At 41.3% G+C, this 14,534-nt stretch overlaps 1 protein-coding gene across 6 annotated transcripts in view; it reads right to left on the bottom strand.

The window, feature by feature from the left end:
• Positions 1–14,534, bottom strand: part of tle3a (TLE family member 3, transcriptional corepressor a) — a 39,498-nt gene that overhangs the window by 10,594 nt on the left and 14,370 nt on the right. For 4 of the 6 annotated variants that reach the window (XM_061917153.1, XM_061917154.1, XM_061917151.1 and 1 more), the window contains 7 exons: positions 12,284–12,346; positions 11,823–11,927; positions 6,123–6,327; positions 5,723–5,733; positions 663–785; positions 543–593; positions 319–471 (listed from right to left, as the gene is read on the bottom strand). In XM_061917153.1, coding sequence (XP_061773137.1) covers positions 319–471; positions 543–593; positions 663–785; positions 5,723–5,733; positions 6,123–6,327; positions 11,823–11,927; positions 12,284–12,346 — 711 coding nt within the window. The remainder of the gene's footprint in view (positions 1–318; positions 472–542; positions 594–662; positions 786–5,722; positions 5,734–6,122; positions 6,328–11,822; positions 11,928–12,283; positions 12,347–14,534) is intronic. The other 2 variants (XM_061917156.1, XM_061917155.1) reach the window with 1 other exon arrangement.

The following is a 14,534-nucleotide window of genomic DNA, read 5'->3' as shown; positions in this document are numbered from 1 at the left end:
TTCTAAAACCTATTACGGGCACAATGGGGATAGGCACTTTTTATCCCTTTCCTGCTTTGGCTTTAATCTTTTGGTGAGGAATAAGGAGGGGGGAAATCCTAGAATAGTTAAATACATTCAAGCTATTAACAGTGAGGACCTGACTTATCCTGATTTGGGACAATATTAACCCTGATGTTTAGTCATGCACTTAAATCACAGACAGCTATTCCCTAATCCACTGCCAAAAATGTCCTAGATTTATTTGGACATATCCCTTTTCTCTCGCTTTTAAACCCCTTCATGGCCTAGTTTGAGCCAACCCTCTCGCTGCCTTACATGATTGAGCTCCTTGGCCTTGGAAGATGGGGTACTTCCAGAAGACGCTACCGATGCTGGGCTGTTGGGCGTGTCCTTCTTCGGGGGCCGGGGCTTATCAATGCCATTTTCAGGCGGCGAGTGTGCTGGGCTGGCTCGAGGCGTGGCAGGATCCTGGGGACAATGAATTCTTAGACACTGCGCCAACAATACTGACAAAGTGGGGCTGAAAATTGCCTGCTCACCTCATTAGACACATCTACCACAAGGTCGTCACTTTTCTCTCCGTCGCTGTCCTACAGAGACAATGTGCTGATGAGTCAATCCCCTAAAATGCATCAGTCAAAGAGTGTTAGGTCACATACATATCTGCTCATGCTGTCCTTCTCCTCCACTTTGCGCTTTTTGGAGTCCAAACTGTAGTCAGAGGAGCTGCGGTGTTTCTCGCTGGCTGTGCGTAAGCTTTCTGACGGCGATATTGAGTTATTCTGAAAAGAGAAAGGCAAACAAAGGCTTTATTAGCATTTCATCTACCAGTGAATCATTCATTCGTTACAAGTTGCTCACTGGGCGTGCCAAGGCAAACCCTAAAAGCGTCTCATTCGCGCAATTATGGAAGCCGCAGACTCTTAAAATGCAGCTGTGAGCCAGCACCAAAGTGTACCCTGACACCATCCAAGCCCAATCTCACACACACAAGGCTGTCCCTGGCTGCACAACAGAGTGGCCCATTATCTGAGCTAAAAGGAGGATGGCTTGTTCTCTAAGCTCGGCTCCCTCCTCATTGCTGGACAACAAACGGCCTCACGGGGACATGAGCAGAGTGTTGTGGCTGAACAGAGGGCCTTTTCTCTCCAGTCACTCAGGCTAAGCATGGGGGAGCACGGGGAGGAGAGAATGTGGATGTCGTGGGCATTGATTGTCGCACTGTGCTTAAGCGCCATGTTAGCGCAAGCTTTGAGAAAGAAGGACAAGCTATATCTTGCTAGTGGGCACAGCACCGTGGGACAGAATTGTGCTTCTTCTTAGAGCCTGCCCGCCCAGGAGTAACTCGACCAGAGTCCAGCGGCCAGCCCCCTGCTCCCTCCGATTCCTTGGATAGAATGAAGCTACGATGTGGAAAAGTCAGGAGTGAACAATGGCTGACAGACTGGCAGACTGGGCAACAGGCCACTGCCTGTATAATGGCTGACCTTTAAAAAGAGATGCTTAGCGTGACTCATTAACCAAAGTCACCACTTGGCTATCAGATGACCTGGACGAGAGCACAGAAACGAAAGAAAGGCCTGCTAATCGCCCCAGGAGTTCCATTTCATCAGACATGACTGAACCCATTGAGATGGCCCAGCCATCAGAAACCCAATCTCAGACGCCCATTGCAATCCATCAGAGATCGCAGCCATTCATATTAAACGCTTGGGAAGGTACACCCACACAGCTTCAAGAGATGGGAGGAAATCAAAACAATTTCCCATTTGTGAGTGTAAATATTCATCACATGCCAAGAAGGAGTGAGCTGGTAAACAAGGGAGACGGGGGAAGGGATCAAATAAATCCTTTAAGATGTGGACGTCCACGTCATTTGATAATTGTGATGAAATTACAAGGCTTCTAATCTCTTCGGCATGATACCAGTCATTCCCCTCCTGGATTGAACATGTTGGATTTACATTTTTAACCTCAATTTGCATGAATAACCATTTTTTACCTCTGTCAATAGGGTTATGTTTATATTTCAATTGGAGCGAAGTATGCACAAACTTCCAATCAAAGCAGGCAGAGAAGCCCAGACTTCCCTATCTGTAGGGACAAGTGATGCAACAAGGATTCAGCCACCGAAAGTTGCATTTTTACTTTTGTCACCGAAACTGGAGGTTGTGATGTAAGGCTGGACAATTAATACAATTTGTTTTTTTATTTTAATTATGGCTGTTCATGATTATGAAAAGTATGATAATCGGACAAAAACGACTAATGGGCCACGCAACATGCATACAAATTCCTAAGCTTGTGACTGTAAACAGATGAGGCGCACATGAGAAAAAAAAAAACGTCTAGAAGAAGTTTGGAATGTCACCATAGTTGCTACTTTTTATTTGACACAGTGCTGGTATGCCTAATCAATAATCACAAAACTCAACAAAAAAGCTAAGGCCATACGATTTTTGCTTTTACGTAACCGTGGACCAAGTCAGATCATTTGCTAACAAAATGGAACCCGCTGGTAAACGCACAATATCAGGGAAATTTACATGAATGTAAGTCAAATGTTGTCATTATAAGGAAATGGAACATTTGTTTGGGAAAACTGTGAATCTGGTAGCGCCCAATTATCCTTGACACTCTCAGTCGCCCTGCCCTAAACTAAACAATGTCGAGATGGTCACTTGAAACAGCAACTAAACTACAAAGGCAAAGCTACCAATAACATTCCCTACATCCACAACACATCTCATCTGCTTGTGTTGTTGTGAATAACATTGTCAATGTAAAATTAATGTGCAAACAAAACAAAGGGTCACATCTTGAGAGATCTATTTTTTTTTTCAAGTGAGTCGTCTCTTTACTCGTCAAGCCGAGAACAACCGTACAGAAAATTAAGACGCAAAAACTTAATTTTGTTTTTTATATTGCTATGGTTATCTTAATGTATTGTTATTGCCATTATTATTCAACATGTGGTTTATCCATCCATCCATCTTCTACTGCTTATTCCCTTTTGGGGTCGCGGGGGATGACGTGGCGACTTGTCCAGGGTGTACCCCGCCTTCCGCCCGATTGTAGCTGAGACATGTGGTTTATTCATCACTAAATTATACCAGTTTTGGAAAAAAAAACTATATTTATAGTTTAAATTTGGTGCTAAATATAATAAAAAAATCACGTAATCAATCGTTATATCAATCAAAATAATCGCGATCAATATTTTTGCCAGCCCTATTGTGATGACATAAACAGAAAACATGCACTTGTCTGAAGTAGACATGAGCTGGTTACCTTTTTAAAAAAGTTATTACCTGGCGTTAAAAAGTGATTAACATTTTTCTTCACATCTGTACGGTATTAGCGGAAATAAAAGTTTGAAATTCTTAAGGTTGCGTTTGGCGGCAGTGGAAATACCAGGACCCCTCCCGGTGTACATAGCACTGCAGGCTGATGAATGAGGCTAGCTTGCTGAACTTTTCCCTCTGTTTAAAAATGACTAAATCAACTGTTTGGGAATGCGTCACCTGCCGTATAAGACAGACTGCCATGGTGGAGGAGGAATGTTGTCAGACATGCTTAATGTGCTTTAGCATGCTGCTTGCAGCAACAGGAAACTGGATAGTGGATCTAAGGGAGCACCTACTATTACTATACTGTATATGCTAACTTCAAGGTCGAGGTAAACCTGTCATGACATGGAATAACTACCCTTGCCGTCAGGTCCGACTTCAATGATTACCTCTCAAAATACCATAAATGATGTTACCACATGACCATTGCTGGAGAAATACTATACAGGAACACATTTACGCCCTAATCACCTCAAAAGTGTACAAAATGGGTTATTTTCTGGCGCATTTAAAAATCAATCAAACGCATCAGTAATTAAAACATATCTTATGTGGTACTGTCAAAATTAAAATTACAAAAAACATATTAAATGTGAAAAAATAAAATATTTGAAGTTACAATTTGTAGCACCTATTCGATGCCTTATAAGCCAGTGGTACCCCTTGTCGTCTGCTTATTCTAGTGAAAATGACGAGCATGTCCCCATTTCATCGCCAGAATAGCTGAGCTAGCTTCCGGGGTTGGCTGACATCGTCTCACAAGATGTAGTTTCTCTTTAAATATCCTTCTTGTAAATGGCCTTGCAAATATTTATCTGCCAACGTTTTGTTCTCCTCTGCTATCCCTGTCTGGCTACGGCGCATTATTTCCTGCTTCCTGCTAAATTGAAACTAGTGAATGGCTACTTACTTTGGAGTGACAAGTGAATATCCAATCACAGTCTCGTTAACATCAGGCTACGTAGATAGGCTACGGTCAACAACACGTAAATGTCACGTTCAACGTGAGGTCACCTTGAAGGCCTTACTGACAACAACTCGTGATCTGATTGGCTATCGCAACTGTCTATCAAATGTATGTCCCCTAGCACTTACATTGTTGATTCTGAAGGCCTCGGGCAGATTTCGTACAGCATGGCAACAACATAAGCTAGCTAAATTTTGATTGTATACAAACTAAAAACAACAGCACTGGAACGAGCATAATATGACATGAAGAGAATATGAATTATATCTTTAATTATGATAATGATTTCTGGTTATTTTAGGCCAACAGCGAAGGCCTTGCTGGCCCTGACGGCACACCACAGCTAACAACAGCTAGATAACATGTAGCAGTTGCGGTTAACTAAACAAATACCAAAACAAAAACATTGTTTAGTTTTGTTTAGTAATGTTTTGTTTTAAAAACAAATAAAGTATAATACACAAATTAGGAAACATCAAATATACACTCCAACAATTTCAAAACACTCGTTGACTTGCGAGTACGTTTTCAAAACATGTTGGAATTCCGTTTTAAGCTACTGCTAACTCTTATTTGTTCTAAGTCATAGAAAGAAGTATCTTTTATTAAAGTCATATGATTGTGATGTTTTGAACCGCTTTGTGTTTGCAAATGTTATGTTGTTTTTTTAACAAATAAAATAATTGTGTTGTCACTTGAGTTGCAGTTTTAGCAACAATAGAACACAATATAACAGCACGTTTTTTTTTGTTTTTTAAATATTTTTTTTATATTTTGTTATCCAATTTGAATACAAAATCTTCAATTTCATGTTTTATCACAGTTTTAAAATGACTTCTCTAAAAAAAAAAATAAGTGGTTCTCCTCTTTTCAATAGACATTTCTAAATCACACATTTTGGAGCTGTAATTATAATACCAAAACATTATACCGTGATATTTTTGCATGAAGTTGTAGAGTCGGAATCTAAAAACCGGCCCATGCCTTGTCTACAGGGGAGTCAACATGTCTGCGATGTGTACTTACTTTAATATATCCCAGAGACACCGATAATGTTAATAATGACAACTGGCAAAATATGTGGAAACCAAGGCCAAAGCCTTGGTTTCCACATTTTCCAGTTTAGTCCAAGAATCTTCAAACTGATGCATCCCTAAGACGATAAAATCCCTCTAGCGTGTTGTAGGTCATGGCGAGAAGCCTCACCAAGAATAATGCAACTACTTAACAGCCTTGCACTAACCTTTGTGGTGAAGTTGGGCATGAGACAACGAAGAACCCATTACATTTGTGTATTCAGACTAAGGTGTGGCTTGAGGAATTCCAATTGTGCGCTCTTTGCCAGTTATACTTCAATTAGTGCTAATATTACACCAAAAAAATAAGGTATGTACACACTCACCGTGCTCTCAGCTTGTCAAACATCACAATGGTGGTCACAGTGAAGAAGGTGATGATGATGAAGAAGCAAAGCACAACAAAGAGAAACAAAAAGTCGGTTAATATATAATTACAGATGATGCCCCTGGCAGTATGCGTGAGAATCAACCTGAGGGCACCGGGCCTTACTTATCACTGTGCTAAAGCTGTTGAATAGCTTATGCAGTCATGGGCTGGGAATGTATCAGCTCATTACCCAGACAGAATGTGAACAGACAGGATGTGCTCGCCACCTTAGGGCCCTGTGAGTCTGCTCTAGATATGCAGAAGCACTCCGCCATGAGATGTTTTATCCTTGTTTAACATCTATTCAGCTGTCTAAACATTCGTATACATCTGTTTTGTTGCTAATTGGGCCTTACCTCTGTGTTCCAGATCGTGGTGGTTCTTCTCATCCTTCACTGGGAGGTGGGTTTGGCTGCCCAGAGCTCCAAGCGCGAGCAGGCCCGATCCCGCGCCCGTGACGGGAGGGATGCCAGGCGGCTGCAGACCGGAGGGATGCGGAGGCAGCTGGACTGGAGGGCCGTGAGCAGCGTGGGAGAGGTGCTGCGCCTGTAGCTGCTGCTGCTGTAAGTCGACAAAACAGACACCGAGTGGGTCAGAGGGAAGAGGCAAGTAGTTCACATAAATAAGATGGATCTGTTGAACCCTACATGATATTAGCACATTGACGGTCAGGATCACACTGCTCTTTCTACACTTGGCCAGTCCTCGCTTTGCACACATGAGAGAATGACTTCTGTTCAACTACTCTAAACATTTACTGACCCGGGGATCAAGATGCTTGATTGCACAGCATGCAAAGTTAAGGAAACAACAACCACAAAGAGCCACTTTGAGTTGACTTGCATTTAATGGGGAATAAACATTTCTCTTCAGGTAAAGTAGAGCGCTGCAGTGCCACAGCACTCTTGCGTTCCATATTCTATGCCACCAGCGAGCAATCCTCTTAAGCAACGTGAATCTGTCAGCCTGTGGGCTAAACAACTACCTGCTTTTAAAACACTTCCAAAAAAAGCCAAGTAGACTCTATTTACTCCTATCATACTCATGTTCCCGGATTAACAGAACATGAATCATTTGCTTACACGGGCAAACTTAAAAAGACTGAAGGAACGCTAAGTGCCAAGAGCTGGCACTGCAGCCGTCTCACTTTGAGTGTTTGGAGTACGCGTTTGTGTGCGTCTGGAGGGCTGCTGTGGGAGCTGGGAGCAGGGGGTCCCATGCTGGCACTCAGTCAACCCTCCCATATTCACCATCAATATTTGAAAGGCATGGGGAAATGGCTGAGAGTTAAAAGCCCCTTAGCATGGAAGTAAGCAGTTTAAAGCAAGGTTAAATAATACTTAGCTGAGACACCAATAAAAACATCAGCAATTTATTACCTGTCTGCGAGCCAGCTAAATAATTCAGCTGCTGTTACGGCATGCAGCTCCTCTCTTTTACAAGAATGGCTTCAATCAGCCGCCATTATCGCCATTTCACCAATATGAGGCACTTTGTAAAACACAGGGAGGTGAGACAGCATACTGACTATCAACAGAGTATTCAGTCAGACACTCAACCTTATAAATTGGGCATATGGTACTACAATTTGCCCTGAAAATTAGCTCAATCCTCAGTGTATTTTAATTGCTTCATATTTTGTGTATTATCTGTGCAGGACATGTAGAAGCCTTCACTGGACAATAGCTGGCATGATTTCACATCAGAGCCTTGTCCTTTGCGCTATAGGGCACATGTCAATGCAATTACAAAATACATCTAGGGAGGCAGGGGGAGGGCAGGAGAAAGATAAGGACAGTGATTGTGTTATAATACTCTGTCCATGAGGGAAATTAAGGTTCATTGGCAGGGGAAAGCCATCCTTTCTCATTGTGTTTAATGAGCCACTGATGGCTAATGTGCATGGTTGATCAGCGAGAGCCCTCATTAGAGGACCATAAATGAAGACAATAATAAATAAAGAAAGGAGTTTGGCCCGTTTCCTCTAATTTAATCTTCCATGATATAGAGGCGTTTTTTTCTTGGACTTGGTTAAAAACACACAGATGCCATGTAATATCGCCATCATTTGGGAACAGGCTTGATCGACAAGAATAAAAAAGGACCCACAGACAAAAGCGTACTTGTCGATGATAAACCACTATTTCTAAACGTAGACACGAAATCACTATGACCTTACTTCAAAATACATTTACAAAAGGCTACTTGCTGCAAGACAAAACAAATCGGAGGTACTTCTGTATTTGGCCTATTAGCAACTCAAACTGGAATTGCTAGCAGTCATCTCAGCACATGAGGCTGTCCTAGTTGCATCCTATTAATGGCCCTCGGCCCCATCAATAAGGCATGCAGACGGCTCCTGGAGGCTGCCTGGCACGCTCTTTCACCCCACCTTGCTTTACAATATGCATGAGGATTTTGGCATGCCTTGCAAAGCTCTCCTCAATGAATAACTGATGGGAAGGTATTCGTAAAACATAAAGTAGCTACATCTCCACCGCCTGCAAAATGAGCGGGCCTGCAGCACTCCAGGCAAACTGGTTTATAAAACAGTTTGTGTATATGGAAAAGGTGAGGAAAGGCCTTAGCCAGGAAAATGCACCATGGTAGACAGCTACTACGTATTAACCGGACAACATTCTACTGTTCCAAGTAGAGCCAGCTGACCAACATAAATTCTTCTGCTTGTAGAAGTTTGTAACATGCACTTCAGAGTATGAATCCATTTGGCTTTTTATGATAAAAGAAAAAGAAATAGTTAACACTAAACAAGATTTCTTACCAACTGTGGACATTTCTAAACACCAACAGTGAATAGAAACATACAGTATAATGATTAAAACTTGGTTTGAACCAATAAATCAAACAATTAATGATAATTAACTCGATTAGTTTGCCATCATCAATAAATTGCAAGGTGCATGTAAGTTTGTTTTTTTCCATCTCTCATTTTCAAACAGGGCACAAGAGGGTTCATTCTGTGCATCGCTCTCATATTCTGAGCGCATTTATTCAATAGCAAAATTCAATGAACGCAGTGAACCCTTTTTCAGTCATCCACAATCTTTGTTTCAAAGGGCGGAGGTAGGACCGGTAGCTTGCATGCACACACACACAGCGTACGAAGAGTCGCAATTTGCTATTGTGAAACACCGCAAGGTAACAAGGAAACAAATTAGGAAAAATAAGATAATTGCAAAGCCACCTGACCGGTGTGAAAATATTTCAGATTCTATCAAACAAGGAAGAATGCCTAATTTGTTGGAATGAGAATGATAGCAACAACAACAACAATGCAAAACACATGACCCAGGTTTTACAGCTGTGAAAAACTTCAATTGTTCCTACAAACCCCGTTTCCATATGAGTTGGGAAATTGTGTTAGATGTAAATACAAACGGAATACAATGATTTGCAAATAATTTTTAACCCATATTCAGTTCAATATGCTACAAAGACAACATTTTTGATGTTCAAACTGATAAATATTTTTTTTTGCAAATAATCATTAACTTTAGAATTTAATGCCAGCAACACGTGACAAAGAAGTTGGGAAAGGTGGCAATAAATACTGATAAAGTTGAGGAATGCTCATCAAACACTTATATGGAACATCCCACAGGTGTGCAGGCTAACTGGGAACAGGTGGGTGCCATGATTGGGTATAAAAGCAGCTTTCATGAAATGCTAAGTAATTCACAAACAAGGATGGGGCGAGGGTCACCACTTTGTAAGCAAATTGTCAAACAGTTTTAGAACAACATTTCTTACGAGCTATTGCAAGGAATTTAGGGATTTTACTATCTATGGTCCGTAAAATCATAAAAAAGTTCAGAGAATCTGGAGAAATCACTGCAAGTAAGCGATGATATTATGGACTTTGATCCCTCAGGCGGTATTGCATCAAAACCTGACATCAGTGTGTAAAGGATATCACCACATTGGCTCAAAGGAACACTTCATAAAACCACTTTTTTAGTATTTACAGTTGGTCGCTACATCTGTAAGTGCAAGTTAAAACTCTTCTATGCAAAGCTAAACCCATTTATCAACAATATCCTGAAACGCCGCCGGTTTGGCTGGGCTCGAGCTCACCTAAGATGGACTGATGCAAAGTGGAAAGGTGTTCTGTGGTCTGACGAGTCCACATTTCAAATTATATTTGGAAACATAGGACGTGGTATTCTCCAGAACAAAGAGGAAAATAACCATTCGGATTGTTATAGGCGCAAAGTTCAAAATCCAGCATTTGTGATGGTATGGGGTTGTATTAGTGCCCAAGGCATGGGTAACTTACACATCTGTGAAGGCACCATTAATGCTGAAAGGTCCATACAAGTTTTGGAGCAACATATGTTGTCATCCAAGCAAGGTTTTCATGGACGCCCCTGCTTATTTCAGCAAAACAAGTGCTACAACAGCGTGGCTTCGTAAAAAAAAAAAATCCGGGTACTTTCCTGGCTTGCCTGCAGTCCAGACCTGTCTCCCATCGAAAATGTGTGGCGTATTATGAAGCGTAAAATACGACAGCGGAGACCCCGGACTGTTGAACGACTGAAGCTCTACATAAAACAAGAATGGGAAAGAATTCCACTTTCAAAGCTTCAACAATTTGTTTCCTCAGTTCCCAAACGTTTATTGAGTGTTGTTAAAAGAAAAGGTGATGTAAGACGGTGGTGAACATGTCCTTTCCCAACTACTTTGGCACATGTTTCAGCCATGAAATTCTAAGTTAATTATAATTTGCAAAAAAAAATAAAGTTTATGAGTTTGAACATCAAATATATTGTCTTTGTAGTGCATTCAATTGAATATGGGTTGAACAGGATTTGCAAATCATTGTATTCCGTTTATATTTACATCCAACACAATTTCCCAACTCATATGGAAACGGGGTTTGTAATAGAGATTGAGAGTCCATTTTACTTTTATTGTTTTACTTATCTTGAACAATAAAAAGCTCTTGACTTTGTAATTAGTAAAAAACAACTAATGAGTAATCAAAGTTTTTGTTTGAAAAGGAAAAGATGCATTAATATCATTATATATTATGATAACATTAGTGTTCCATTTGGTTTCAAACAAATGCAGAAAATAATCTCGTTTGTCTGCAATGATTTGTGGGACCATAAATAGTCCAGAAAATGGTATCATTGGACCAGACCTGCAAAGGACAAACAACTATGAATCTAATGATTCCCATACTGTTCTATGACATCGCTTCATAATGAAGCATCTGTATCGTATCATCTACACAGAGAAAAACTGGTCTGCATTTGTTAAGTAGAATAAAACATCTGCTTCACACCAACAAGGAAAAAAAAATCAATTCCCTCAAGAAACTCCCTGGAACAAATTCTAGGGAGGAATCATCCTGGAACAAAAAGTCCCCAAGAGGGCATCAATTGAATTCCAATACGCTGCTCCAATCATCGAATAAACTTGCGGGGGCAGCCTCTGCTAAAGACTCTGCAAGTGTAGTCGATCACTGATAGCGTGAGGGTGAAACCAATCTTTGCTGCACTGAGAGGGTGCTGATCAATGAGTAACAGATGGTGTTTTTAAGGCGGTGATGAACACCAAGTGCTTTTCTGGTGTGCAGCAGAACCGTAATGTACACTCTGCACCGCTTCAGCTTTAGCTGACTGCGTTATGCTCACGCTCAGCCTTTTAATTCCCCACAGCTATCCGGGTCAGCAGTGAGGGATGAGGCTCCTCGTTAAAACCTTAACCAATTAAAGCAATACAGGCTGAGAGGAGGATTCTCAAGAGCTCTCAGGCTCTCATTTATAAATACACAACAAGGCAGTGAAGATGCCACAGAGACCAAAGCAGGAGCAACTCAAGAGCTTGGCGCGCCACTTGTCGCATATATCACTAGAATTTATTTTGAAACAAAAACAGAAATACTGCATACACCAGCACACTTTTTAAAGAGCCACTAATAATAAGGAAGTATAGATCGCAGCTCAGGATACTCAAATTTAGTTCTTTATGCCACAAACCAGGTCAAAAAAGAAATAAAAAAGGTGTAATAAAAGATAAAGTATACACACGGTGAGTGGCAGATTGGGAAGTCCACGTACCCCGATGATAGCATTTAGCTCAGTCATAGTGACCTGCTTTGCCCGCTCCACTGCCTGAGCAACCTGCTGTTGGTGCTAGAGAAGAAGACAGAGACCAGATTAGGACATCTTGCAGCACCCAATGTAAAGTTGATGCTTTATATCCATGGCTGCTTTTGCAAATGCTATAACCACAAATATTGTAGAAAATTATGTGGAACGTCCAACCTTGAACAATTTGAAAACAGCCCAAATTTGGGAGTAAATATGCCTCTGAAGCCAGCATGTGTGACAGCAAAGAACTACTATTTCCTATAAGAAAAATCACGTTCACACCCAAAGCGCTTCATTGAACAAATTGTGTGGACTTCAGAGTTTCCACTGTTGTATATTTATCCTAAAGTAGTAGCTTTCAATGTAGTGCATTTATGGAAAGTTGCATTCAATCTTACCTCTTGTGACAGGAAAGGCATAATTTGTGCTAAAATAGCGTTGAGCCGTTTGGCAATCTCCGTCTGGAAAACAACAGAGGAGCAAAATGAGACAAAATATTAAAAAACAGATAATGGCTTCACATAACCCCGCCTTTAATGTTTACACCGATTAAGTCAATTACTGCAGCAATCAGAAATGCTTGACTCAACATCCTCTAAACAGCGTGATATTGACATTTGAAAGATTTAAAACATTAGGAGAGCCCAGGGGGATGGAGCACAGCTGTGCTGAGAGTGCACTCCATGCTAAACGGATATTAGGCAGCAGAGTGCTGCTGGATTGAGAGGATCCTCACTCGCTCTGCCCTCCTTCCCCTTGTCTGAGAGCGCACCGTCCTGCACTTAACCTCCATGTTAAACCGCACAACCACACCCCAGGAAGTGAAGCCCACTAAGCAAATTTTATGGTTTACTTACATGTGACATTTCATGCAGTTTGCATGGACGATGTAAAAATTACACACCCTAATGACCTCAAAGGTACACAACAGATTTATCAATACTATTAGTGGCAAAGCTGCCTTTTTCCTAGACCATTCGTCATTGCAAAGCAACTGCCACCACCCTCCAAGTCCCCAATCCATCCACAGAGGCCTGCCTCCATTCTTCTGCCTGTCTACCCAGTGTCATGGCAACGGCTGCAGCCCTATCTTGCTGGGATCATTATGCAAATGGAACCTCTCCTTGACCGTAACAGGCTTTAAAATCATATTACGTGCTTGGAGGCAGGTCATTAAATTGAATTTTCGGCCTGTCGATCACATGAATGCTGCAAATGGCTGAAAAAAAAAAAAAAGCGCAGCAGGAGTAGGACATATGCAGAGGGGGTGTGATCAACCTCCCCCTTGTAAAAACACTGCACAGCTGGCTTGGGCTGCCTCCTCTTTTCTTCCAGGGATGGAAGATGAGTGTTCAGGTTCAAGCTCTGCACTGGGAGCCGAAAAATAACAGTGCCAAAGCTACATCATCTATGGAATTTATGAGCTGCAGTTCATCCCAGGGCCACTGCGGAACACAAACACATCACATGGATTTGCTGGGATTTTTCATTTGGAGCAGCGCGCACACATACGCACAAAGTGCACCTTGCCGACCGCCAGCTTATTTATTACACATGGCAGAAATGCCAGGCGGTTTTGGCAGCCTGACGAATTACCTCTGAGCAGAGCCAGAGAGATTGGAGAGTAATGTGTAACAGAACGAGACCTGCTGACCCAAGCTGCAGCATGGATAGCTACTTAGCATGGCCAGCCACACGGACAAAAATCAAGCAGAAAAAAAGAGGACACACTATATAATATAATAGCATAAAAGCATGTGATGAGTTAAATTAACACAGGAACTATATAATGTACCTATTAGGGTTACACGGTATACTGGTATTAGTAAAGTACTGTGATACTAATGAATCATATTCGGTACTGTACCATCTCTGAAAAGTACCGATCCTGCGCCCCCATTGTCACTTTGCGTCATTGCTGGTTTTAAGAGCAGAGGAGCATGTTTGTGCACAATCACAAAGTACTTACAAGCAGGCACAGTGTGTAGACAGAAAAGGGAGAATGGATGCATTTTGGCTTAAAAACTGACGACAAAGGTTAATTTATAACACTGAAACGCCCTTAGGAAGAGGTGCTTTAAACATGGCTAGTTAGCTGGTGGTTAACGTCCATCCGCCATCAGCAGTGTTTTAGCTACTTCTAAATCACTAATCCTCGCCTCCATGGCGACAAATAAAGTAAGTCTCTTACAAGTATCGTCCCTGCATGACGAGGAATAGCTAAACATGCTTCACTTCACACCGTAGCTCTCCGGCGTAAAAATTTAAACAAACGCCATTGGTGGATCTACACCTGACATCCACTGTAATGATACCAAGTATAATAGCGTATTTAGTCAATACTACTATGATTATGTCGATATTTTTTGGCATGACATCTTACGTTTTTTTTTAATTCATATTATGTTTATAAACACAGGAAAGATGTCCCTAGACACATGAGGACTTTGAATATAACCATATATGATCCTGTAGCAAGTTGGTATCGGATTGATACCCACACGTTTTGTCTACATAGAAGTGTAGACAGAACATGTTAAAAGAGAAAATAAGCAGATAATAACAGTAGCTGTACAAGTAGATTAATAATTTTGATAAAATAATAGAATGGAAAATGACACAATATGTAGACTAAATTAGGAGCCTTTG

Source organism: Nerophis ophidion, linkage group LG12, assembly GCF_033978795.1.
Source record: "Nerophis ophidion isolate RoL-2023_Sa linkage group LG12, RoL_Noph_v1.0, whole genome shotgun sequence".
In the NCBI taxonomy this organism is placed as follows: domain Eukaryota; kingdom Metazoa; phylum Chordata; class Actinopteri; order Syngnathiformes; family Syngnathidae; genus Nerophis; species Nerophis ophidion.
The sequence above is the reverse complement of the archived record's forward strand: the minus strand, read 5'-3'. Positions and strand labels throughout refer to the sequence as shown.